Source organism: Podarcis muralis, chromosome 17 (assembly GCF_964188315.1).
Source record: "Podarcis muralis chromosome 17, rPodMur119.hap1.1, whole genome shotgun sequence".
NCBI classification, from domain to species: Eukaryota; Metazoa; Chordata; class Lepidosauria; order Squamata; family Lacertidae; genus Podarcis; species Podarcis muralis.
Genome location: NC_135671.1, coordinates 6082357 through 6094452, shown reverse-complemented (window position 1 = coordinate 6094452; position 12096 = coordinate 6082357). Strand labels below are relative to the sequence as shown.

General features: G+C 43.4%; 1 protein-coding gene across 3 annotated transcripts in view; it reads right to left on the bottom strand.

The window, feature by feature from the left end:
- ZCCHC7 (zinc finger CCHC-type containing 7) overlaps window positions 1-11569 on the bottom strand; it is a 124269-nt gene extending 112700 nt beyond the window's left edge. Inside the window, exons 1-2 of one of the 3 annotated variants that reach the window (XM_028711495.2) lie at window positions 11438-11569; window positions 3267-3973 (exon numbers count right to left, since the gene is read on the bottom strand). In XM_028711495.2, the coding sequence (XP_028567328.2) occupies window positions 3267-3954 (688 nt within the window). In that variant the 5' untranslated portion in view covers window positions 3955-3973; window positions 11438-11569. The other 2 variants (XM_028711494.2, XM_028711496.2) reach the window with 2 other exon arrangements.
- Window positions 11570-12096: the final 527 nt, after the last annotated feature.

The following is a 12096-nucleotide window of genomic DNA, read 5'->3' as shown; positions in this document are numbered from 1 at the left end:
GCATACAATCTGCTGAGCAATTGCTGCAAAATGCAGCACAATTCAGTAGCACCCGGTATATATCCAGTGTGACTCAACGTCACACCAACGGATTTCTGCTTACACAATGGGATTTCTCCTCCCTCTTGTGCACACACACCCAAATTTACTCTGGAAGGTCCCCCAACATTCTAGAACATTTTGAGAACACAAAGGGGGCTTTAGGAGGAAAGAGAGAGCAGTATAGTCCCATCAAACAATCAGAAGTGTGTTTCACTAGCAGACTGACACAACTGGATTTCACCGTATTGCTGATAAATTAATACCCAAATCAAACAGAGAGAGGGCGAGAAGGAAATAAACTAGGGACTATTCTGGAAACATTTAGAGCTTTCCAAACTGTGCATTGTGACATATTAGTGTGTTGGCTACAGTTTGTAGGTGTGTCACGTGAACGCTCCCCGTGCTCCTCCTAGGGCTGGAAAGGGGTTAATAAAACTGAATTACCGTGTCACGAAATGAAGTATGTTTAAAAATTGTGTCACCAACATGAAAAGTTTGGAAAGCTCTGATTTAGATATTCCTTCCTGCATGCCATCAGGGAATGAGAATGTTACAAAAGCCATCCTATTAGTTGTAAAGAAAAACAAGTTGTAGCAGCTTTCAGCATGAAGATGGACAGGCCTGCTAGTGCACTGAAACTGTTTTTGCCCAATATTAAAAATGTGAAGATCAGCACAGTAGCGGGGGGTGGGGATTTGGTAAAAAATTACACCTAAGAAGAGGAGAGGTACATATTTTCACTGCTGTAAGAGATCAATCATCCCAGTTTGAGCCGGTACCTTGGGCATGCACAATGCTAACTCTCTTTTCCAGGACTTATGAAGAGTTTGGAAACATCTGCTTCAATCTTTGATTGACCACAGCTTGCTGTTTCATCTGAACACAACAAACTGTTAGTCGTAACGTGGTTCTTTTCAAAGAAGCACACCTGGAACAGTAGGTTATGGAGCTGGCTTATTTCAACAAGCCACAGTTAAGATTAGCCACAGTTTAGGATTTGGATGCAACGCTGAACTGTTGTTAACAGAAAGCAGGAGTGAAAACCTCTGAACTCTTCAGGGCTCAGTGGAGGACAAATGACAAGTGTGAACCCAAGGTTTGCCTAGGATCATTGCCATGGCTTACAGCCATTATTTTTCAAAGGCTAACATCTTGGGCAGAAAACAAGCCATGGGAAACTCGACACATGTATAGCTCAAACATATAAAACCTTAGTTTGAAATAAGAATTTACTCCATATTTATGGTAATTAATCACAAAACAAATGGTTCTCTGGGCAGCTCACAAATAAAGCATGCAAATGTAAGTAAATACACAATATCATACCATAACATTTACATAAAAACAGCAGCATAAAAAAAGAGAAAGAATAAAAATATCCTACCCAAAATCTGCAGCAGTGGTTCAGAACATTAAAAATAGATTTTTTTAATGCCTGAGAGCTTTCAAAAAGTCTTTAACTGAGGCCAAACTGACCATGAAGTTGGTGCCAACCAACCCTCTCTGGAGAGGGAATGGCATGGCCTGGATGCAACCATTGAGACGTCTTTGTCTCTGGTAGCCATCCCCTTCATTTTATTTGGTGCAGGCACTCAGAGCAGGGCCTCTGAAGCTCATATGGTACAGGCATGTAGAAGAAGACAGTGTTTCAGGTATCCTGGTCCCAAGGTGTTTGTTAAATCACTGGTCTTGCTTTTTTTAAAGCCCTTAAAACCTTGGGACCAGGAAACCTGAAAAACTGTCTTCTGAAGTCACACTTAGGTATTTGCTTCCCAGCAAAATCAAAAGACTTCTGAAAATTAGGAAATGTTCACATTTGCAATTTACAATAAAGCTCAAATATCTGAAATATACTTAATATTATAACTCAGTACCAACAGGTACACAGATTACCCTTCCTCTTGTGTTATAAACTGCAGGGTGTTCAAAGCAGGAGCTGAGGGTGCATCATATGAAAGACACACTTCAGGAAGGATTTCGAATTCCATATTGGAGCAATACCTTTATTAGGCCAAGCAAAAAGTCACAGAATAGTGTGCAAGTTACAGAACTTGTCATCAGGCTAGATCAGCCTTCCCCAACCTGGTGCCCTTCAGATACTTTGGATTACAATCATTCAGCCTCACTCAGAATGGGGCTGGGTTGTGCTGGCTGGGACAGATGTGAACTGTAGTCTAAAGCATCTGAAGGGCACTGGGCTGAGGAAGGCTGGGCTATATGGTAAACAAAGTAAGGGAATGGGAAGAATAAAGTTGGCTGGTGACTGCTGTTGACATCAGTCTGTCTCGATAGACAACAGAATGTGCCTCTGGGAGTGAAATCAAGCTGCTATGTTAGCAGCGCAAGCCTTGGCAGTGTCCTGGGCTGCCCAGATTACAAACCTCCCTCTCAGCCTTGCTGATGTGGTCCAAAGGAAAGCAGAGCAATACATTTGCCAACAACTTGGTGCCAGGAGTTGCCGGAAGGAGGTGTATAAGGCACCATCCAGCCATCTTAGGGACTCCACTCCAGATTTGTGTAGGGTTTACTCCTTGGCCTTTGCTATTCCCAATGATCTCCCCCAAAACAGAGGTTTAGGATTCCTTCTCCTAGATGGGCTACCTTCCCAGGTTGACAAGCGCCATTTGCCCCTCACTTCCCTCTACAGCATGTGCAGAACCTGCCTTCTTGACCATTGGACCCACTATTGGTCTCTTCCACTCAATCCGCCCATCAGCTATCCTCACCTAGTTTAGCCAGCTAATCAAAGCCATTCCCAGGGTATGACTGCTGTTTCATGCTGTTTCAGGTGGACAAACTATCCCAGAAGGAGCACAACATGTTCCCCACCAGAAGTACTATGCCTCCCCTAACACTCCATACACCCTGGCGAGTGATAAATAAACAATAGATACTTTATAATGAAGTTACCAGTGTCTACTTTGAGCAAATCTCCAGCTTTTGGAAGGTAACCTGTATTAGAATGATAAACTGTGATAAGGAAAGCTTTTTTAAAAAAATAAAAATTAACAGCAATAACACACTTTAGGAATTGTCCTGAAACGAACTTTTATATTCAGCAGATAACAGCTATGCTAAGAATGGGGCTTCTGCTACCAAAATGCCCATTACACAAGTGTGCTGTTACAACTGGCTATCACTCATTGTTTCCATCAGAACAGCCAGATCGTCATCATAGTTCTGAGCTCTATTTGGAGTTATAATCCTAAAAAAAACATACTAACCTTCACTGGCTAATGTTCCACAGCCCTCGAGGTTTAAGAGGATGTTGTCATCTTTGTCGTCTCTGGCACCTCCCAGCAGCATCCAGCTCTCTACATTATCACTTTCAGAGGCAATGCTTCTCACATCATCTGCATTCTCATCACTAGAAGAGCTGTCCTCTATTACTAAGATCTTGTGGATCATGCGAACACCTTCACGATGAAAGGAGACAGACTTTTCACTAGTCCTTTTCTCCTTTTTTGAAGTTCCTGTGGTCCATCCCTTTGAATTTGGAGTAATCTGAGAAGAATGTCTAGTGGGCTTTGGCAAGGTGAGCTCTGCAAGACTGTGTGTTCTTCCTGGCACTGGAGCTCCTGGTGTTGTTCGCTTCTGGAGCCTGCTTCTGTAAATGCTGTCTTCGGTGTCTGACAAGGTGATAACATCTGGACTATCAGAAACATGAGTGACTTCACTGTCTGAAATTATAATAAAGTTGTTGTTTTTTTGCTCTTTACTAACTGAACTCTGCTTTTGCCCAGATCCATGTTCTTCAGTTTCTTCTCCAATGGCATCGTCATGGCCTTGTGCATAATGGACTTGACTATAAAGGTGAAATTCTACTTCGCTATCAATACTTTCTTCACTAGAAGACTCTTCACAGTAGAGATCATCTTCAAATGCTTCTATATCATCATATCCACCAAGCATTGTGGAAAGTATTTTTCATCTAGCAAAAGAAACAGACAAACCAAAATAATGAATGATGCTAATCAATACCAAATGAAGATTTCATTTACATGCAAGTACCAACTTTTAAAATGCACAAAACCTCAGGCCAACCACTTTAACAGTGTACTCCTATGCATGTTTTAAGGAGTTTACTGGAGTCCAATCAATCTCCCTCCAAACTACTTTCAATTTTATACCAGCGTCACCTCCAACTCGTCTCAATTAGATTTGACGAAAGCTGTTTTAAAAGCAGTTGAAAGAACACTTCCTTCAGAACTGGAAGAATTTCACCATCCAATAATGAACCATTAACAACCCTGGCCACGGGTCTACTCAGCTGCAACAGACAGGTTTTCACTCGCTAAGATGAACAACATCCTCAAGGTAGAACAGATCAGAATTATCCTAGCTACTGCACCAAGAGGACTGAGTCCAACACTGCCAATTTCAATTATGCCCCTATGGCTGTGTCCAAGTTGGACCAATGTCAGCAAGTTTATCAGCAAATAATATAGCCAAGACATTGCAGTGATCAGCCTTTGGTTCACCTTAGGGTTAGACCCTCACCACCTGGAAGAACACATATGGACATAATTTCACTGAAGCAAAGGAGGGAGAAAAAGAGAAACACTACCTCTTTGTTGCCATCACAACACAGGTCTGCAATTGGACACTATGAAATGGTTGGTTAGATTCAACACAGTCTTTCCAGTATTGGCATTCAAGCCATCTCCGTATACTTCAGGTTCCCTGGCTCCTCGTTAAAACAGGGAGCTGGGGTCCAATGAAATGCATCAAGGAGCATCTCTGCCTATAGCACCAGCAAACCCATTTCACATCCTGCTAGTGCAACAAGAGAGGCACCAATGGTACCACCTAAGTACCCCAAATCATTCTGGAAACTAAGTGGATCCCTAAGTCTCCAAGGCCAAAACCTTACAAACTGGGCTCTCACCTTTTCTTTTGCTTTCATTCTGAATACCTGATGAGTCCCTCAAGAATACAGAAACCACTACATTTTCTGCAGGTGGTGACAATGTTTGGGCAAGATTGTTTTTTGACACTAGCCACTCACAGCCATTCAACTATGGCTCATTCAACTGTGGATAAATTGAGTACAAAAGTACGCATCACATTTATGAAGGCTGTGCGCTTATACAAGGCATGGCATCTCGCTTTTAAATACATACTGGCCTCTTTTTTAAAATAAAAATAAAAATGAGAGCATCTACACAGGTGACACAAAGGTGCACTGTGTCTGTGGCTGGCAATGCCCCTTCCGATCATCAGGAGGAGGGGGGTTTGCGGGATCACAACCCACCCACACTCGCTCCCGCGAGGCTGGCGCCAGCCTCGCGGGAGGCAGGGATTCCCCCAATTACCATCCCCTGTGGCGCCAGCCAATCAGCTGGCGGCAGGGGCGGGCCTTAGCGAGGCCACTTAAGGTCGGGGCAGCCCTGTGCTCGCCCCTTTTGACCCCTCATCCAGGGATGGTTCACACTGCCAGCCTCAGATTTAAAGAGTCAGAACAAGTTATTTAGGCACACAACCAGGCATCCTTACACTTTGCTAGATATAGGCTTGCAAAGGGGTAAATGCTACTTGCCACAGGAAAGTGGCACATTGACTGTCTGAATGCTCTGTCTTCCTCCAAGGGTAAGAAGGGAACTAGAGGCAGCTAGCCCAGGGAATAAAGAAATGGCTACCACAAGACATATGGGTTGGTGATCAACGAAGTTGCTTTTCTTCCACTTACTTCTAAAAGATGCAGTTCAATTGCCAACATGATAAATTCAGAAGGGGGTGGGGGCTATTGGATTGTTTTTACTTCGATTACGTATTTTGTGGTTTTATATTTTGATTTTACTCTGTGAAACGCCCTGAGACCTCCAGGTATAGGGCGGTATACAAATTCAATAAAATAAATAAATAAATAAATAAATAAATAAATAAATAAATAAGATTCAAACCAACAGAACCCAGATGATGTGTAAATAAATAAATAAGAAAGATTCAAACCAACAGAACCCAGATGATGTGTAGCTGGCAGTAACCCAAAGATATCACAAAATAATCATGCTTACTTCACCACCCTGTTTGCAGTCAGTGAAAATATCAAAAGAATTTCCACAGAAACTGATTTTTTACAATAAAAGTAGTAAATATAAATGCATAGAGCTGGGAAGAATGGTGAAATATTAAATGATAGCACCATAATTTCAGCTGTGTGGCAATACTTCAGCATGTAAGCCTGCAGACAGGGCCTGTTCTCCCTTTTCACTTTGTATAGATCTGAGGCACTTGACAAAAAATTATTGGCTGGGCATTTTTATAACATCACTCATACCCCCTAGTAGAAAGCACTTTTCTCATTCCATAGCAAACAAAATCCATAAACTGACACAACATTAGCAAGCCAGGGACCACTTTCATATCTTAAGTAAAGCTAACAGGCCCTGGCATGGTAACAGTAGAAGCCTTGGAGTTAAAAGAACACAATGCATGCTGTGAGGGGCTTAATTTTCCACACTTTGAGCTCATTCATACGAGCCTTAGACTGTGGGGATATTTCTCACAGGAAATAACTTAATAACCACCCCTTCACACAAAGCAGACGATGAAGGGGTGGTTGTTGACTCAAGGCTATCAAGTCAAGCCATATTGCCATGCTACACAGATGCAACACAACATCTGTGAACCAATGTAAGATGGAGACAAGGAATTACCTGCGATAGGGTATACTATTTAAAGAGTTCCCCGGCTCCTCAGTAAAGCACAAGAATAGAGTTTTTAAGAACAGAGAAGATTTACACTCAAGAGAAAAATATAAAGAAGTCTGATGCCTAGAGAAAATCTTGGCACATACTGGGGGAAAGCAATCTGTGTTTCACCTGCCAGTCACAACTCACAAATCACAAACAGTACATAGGAACATAGACCAGCGATATGACTTGGGATAAGGCTATCTAGCTAAGTACTCTCTACACTGACTGGCAGCAGATCTTCAGCATTTCAGCAGGGGGGGGGGGTTCTTTCAGAATCCTACCTGAAGAAGCAGGGAAAGTGCCTGGGGCTATAAACTTCTTAAAGACAAGGAAATAGGAAATTTTTACTAGACAAACTTCTTTTAGTGGCATTTAATCAAGCTGTTTCTGTTCCACTCTATTCTATTTTGTGAAAGATCTCAGGGTGGGTAACAATCAAACTGTGAGGAAATAAAAAGTTATTATCAATAGAATCACAAAAAAAAACTCTCAGCTGAACATCAGTAACAAATGCCAAAGTAAATGTAAGAAACAAAATATTGGGCTGCCATCTGAATGTTAATACTGCAGGCACCAACCAGGTTTCAGGGAGGCGAGAAGTTCCAAATCCAGGTGAAAATAGCAGTATTTTTAAGGAACAAAAAGCAACAGCAAGTGCAAGTGCATTGGATTGAAATGTTTGCCAAAGCCTGCTTTAACTATATCCACCATTAATTACCAGCTTTTCAACTCTGTATTTAATAGTAAAAACAATTAAAATGATGTCACCATGTCTGTAATTATAATATAGTCTGATCACAATAAGCTTTTGTTTTTCTCCAGGGACCTGATAAATGGTTGGACTAACTGCAATAGGCCAAGCTAAAAAGCAATAACCCTATCTGAGAGATGCAAAGGACCTGAGGTGGGAGGGAAACCGGAAAAACCGAGAGAAAACTCATGATTCAAAATTTGTCTGGGCTTTTTATTTTTGAGAACAAATTAGAGGAGAAACAGAAAAATTGGGACATCCCCCCATTTTTCCATTGTTTCCTACCACCCCGGGCCTTCCCATCTCCAGTTGAAAGATGGACAAAATCTGTATCTTATTACAATGACAAATTATATTTTTCTTTTAAAAAACCAAACAAACCCAAAGAATCCAGCACCAATCTGTTGGCCAAATTTATATGCCATGGTAATCCATGAACTGCGGCTTGCTGTGAACAGTGAACTACTGCATCCTACAGAATCACTCTCATTTTGCACCTCTCTTCATTAAGCAAGGACCAACAAATCAAGAAGTCTTGACTTAGTGTGACATGGCAACTAGCATCAGTTGTTTGTTCCTGATGTTCAGCCAAGGCTTGTTCTTGGTTCACCAAACAGTTTGGGAGGAGCAAACCAGGAGCACTGGTTCACACATAAAGGCAAGGTTCATGTTTTGTTGCTCCCAGCAAAACAAGATGAAGGCAAAATGGGAGCTATTCAGCAGTATTCATTTGCACACTGCTCACTCATGGTAAGCCACAGCTTATGGCTTATAGTGACACACCACCATGCAGCCAATGTATTGTGGCATACTTTTCATAAACAAGACTCTACTAATTTAATTCCCACCAATGATAGACTTCAGCAAACCACTTTTTATCATTCACCCTACAACATAGGGATAATAATACTGGCTCACCTAGCAGGGCTACTGTAGGGATCATTATTGTGCACAAAGCACTATGAATATTTGAAACACGCTATATAAAAGTGTTATTCTGTGGGTTTTATAACAGGAGAACAAAATGCAACACAAACTTTGGCAAAAGAAATGCCAACGAGATGCTAAAAAATAATTTGCAAGCACAATGCTATAAACAAACACCACCAACAAAAACTCTTCAAATACATTTGTAGCAGGAGACCAGCTAGAGAGGCAGCTGGACTTCTGGATGATAAGAGAATCCAATGTGTATTGAAGAAGATTACAGAGAAGCTGAATGAATTTGTTGAATCTGTCTCTGCAGCAGAATATATAGGGCAGAACTGTGTACCTGAACTAATATTCACAGGATAGGAGTCTGAGGAACTGAGGAAGAAAGGGGTGGCAAGAAATGACGTTCTCTAGGCCTAACAGAAAAAATAAAAACTGACAAATTGCCATATGACATCCACCTGAGTTCTCAGAGAACTCAAATGTGAAATTGCTGGTCTTCTAACAAAAATATGTAACCTTTCCCCAAGATCATCCTCCATACCTGATGACTGGAAAGCAGCCAATGCAACATCAATTTTGAAAAACAGATTCAAGCGGGATTCTAGAAATTAAAGGCTAGTTAGCTTAATGTTTGTTCTGAGGAAACTGGTAGAATTAACAAGTATAGAGTACAGAAGAACAAGTCTTTCTGAACCAGAACCAGAATGGCTTCAGCAAGGGCAAGTCCGGTGTCATTAAACTTTTAGACTCAAGAATGTCAACAAGTATATAGATAGAGGTGATCCAATTGACACTGCTTACTTAAAACTTTCCAAAAGCTTTTGACAAAGATCTTACTGTGGATCAGTAACTGCTTAAGAAACAGGAAACGGAATGGACAGTTCTCCCAATAAAGAGATAGAATGAGTTCCCCAAAGATCAGTACTGGGATGTGTTTTTTAGCATCTTCATAAATTACTTAAGAGCTAGGGGTGAACAACGAAGTAGCCAAGTCACCAAATTGTCCAGGGAGTTAAAACAAAACAGGATTGTGAAACTTTCCAGAAGGTTTTCTCCAAACTGAGTGAACAGAGAGTAAGATGGCAAATGTAATTTAGTGTAAGTCAGTGTAAAGGGATGAATGACGGTGGGGACACACACCTTAATTTCTCATATATACTCATGTGCTCTAAATTAGCAGTGACTGATCAGGAACGAGACATTGTGATTGTAGCGGATAGTTCAATGAAGTCAACTCAGGCTCAGCAGATGGCAGCTGTGAAAAAGAATTCCATGCTAGGGTTCATTGGGAATGGAACTGAAAATAAAACTGCCGGTATCATAATACCATTACACAAATCTATGGCATGAGCATATTCTGAATACTGTGTAAAGTTCTGGTTGCCTCCCCTTAAAAAGGAAATTGTGGGGTTTGAAAAGTTCAGAAAAGGACAACCAAAGTGATCAATGGGTCAGAGCAACTCCCCTTGAATTGAGGAAACAACATTTTGGACTTTCTAATTTACAGAAAAGGCAAGTAAGAAGCCATGTGATAGAGGTGTATACAACTGTGAACAGTGTGGAAAAATGGAGGGGGATTTTTTCCCCTCCTCCCTCACATAATACTTGAACTTGGGGACATTCAATGAAGCTTAATTCAGGAAGATTCAGGTTACACAACAGAAAGTACTTCTCCACACAGTGTATAGTTAAATTTGCTTCCGTAAGATATAGTTGTGGCCACCATGGCTTTTTAAATGGATGGGTGTAAATGAGTATTAGACAAATTCCAGGAGGATCGGGCTATCAAATGGCTACAAAACACAATGGCTGAGTTTCTAGCCTCCACTGTCAGAGGCTGTGAGCCTCTAAATACCAGTGGTATACAAGTATGGATAGTACTGTTGCGCTCATGTCCTGCTTCTTGGCTTTTCATAGGAATCTGGTTTGTAAGTGCAATGACTACATAGCACTGTGGCTAGGGCTACTCAGCTCTTCTTATATTTTGTACACCCATATAATACCTAGCACTAGCACAGTTCAAACATCTTGGTTACAGAAAGCCTGGCCAATAACGAACGTGCCATGTGTTCAAGATACCAAAATATTTCTGTACTCCTAATTTCATAAATGCTTCATATACGCCTCTGTAGAACTAAGTATCTTCATGAATAGGCGAAATTAGGCTTTATTTCACCCGGACCAAAGACCGTGTTTGGCACACAAACACCCAACACACATTTGGTGCCCCTATGGAGGCTTCACCCAGGGCAAGAAACTTGGCTAGCCCCCCACCCCCTCCATAGCTACAGCTCTGCCTCATGGCACTACTCCCCGCTCCCCTTCCCGAAGAGCAACTGCCAACTGTGCTGTGTTGGAAGAGAGGGGGTGGCCAACACAATCTTTCCACACTTTGAAGCTGAACAGGACCGCAAATAGTTTTTCTCAAGCATCCCAACATCCCATGCGCTGTCCCCCTCAGAGCATGTGAAAAATACATTTTCTCTAAACAAAACGAAGCTTCAACTCGCAACAGGCGAACAAGACCTAACAAATGCTGCAGTATGGTATCCCTTCCTACAGCCTCTCTCAAACTTGGGTCCCCAGGTGTTGTGGCTGGGACTACAACTCCCATCAACCCTTGCGAGTAGGACCAGCGTTCGGAGATGGGAGTTGTAGTCCAACAACATCTGGTTGGACCCAAGTTTGAGGGAGGCTGTGGCTCATCAATCCCTGACGGGAAGCAGGAGGGAAAGGTTAAGGACGCCGGTGCCTTCGAGCATGAGCAGAGTGCTCCCCACCCCCCACAGAGAACCATCCTTTACAAAAGTAAAAACGTAAGAAAACACCCACCCACACGAGCGTTATTCCCGTCAGTTGGATGAAATTTGGGCAACCTGAGGAGAGGATAGTTGGGTAAGGTCGGCGCGAGGGCGAGGGAAAAGCGGGCGCGCCAACAGCTGGCCGGGCCTGGCCGGGGGGGTCAAGGCCGCCTAGTCCTCGAGCTCGCTCCCTCGCGCACGTTACTCACTAGCGCTGCCTGCTGCGACCAGGAAGCCCCTCGCGACCGGAACAGGCGCCTCCAACGACCTCCTCCTCCCGCCCCTCGCGTCGGGCTGCGCTTCCGCCCGCTGAGGCAAAGAAGGGGGCGGGGCGCTCATGGCCGCGCCTGCGCGCCGGCTTGCCACGGAGGCCAGAGCGCAGGCGCGCTGGGGGCACCCTCCCTTCTCTCTCTCTCACACACGCGCGCACGCGAACCCGACGGGTCACTGGCTTGAGGCCGCGGGCGGGGTGGGAGGGCGGAGGTGGCGGCGCGCTTGTCTCGGAAAGGAGGCGGCCGAAGAAGAAGGGCTGGGCGGTGAAAAAGAGGGGCGGGGGCGCTCCAGGGGCAGGAAGGTAGCGCTTGGGGATTGGGGCGATACCAGAGTTGTCGCTTTAAGAAAATCTCCTCTTAGCGCCTGTGCTTCATGCAAGGCCGTCCTACCCACGTGGCAAGGTGAGGCGACCGCCTCAGGCAGCAGGATCCAAGGGGGCAGCAGATCCCAATCTTCCTGAGAGGAGGAACTTCAGCAGATCACATTTGGGCTTGCTTCACCTACAGCCATCTGCCTTTTATAACCCGTGTATTAGTCGCTTCCCAAGTGACACAGGATTAGTGGAATCTATTTGTTTTTATTGGTGTTTTTTAAA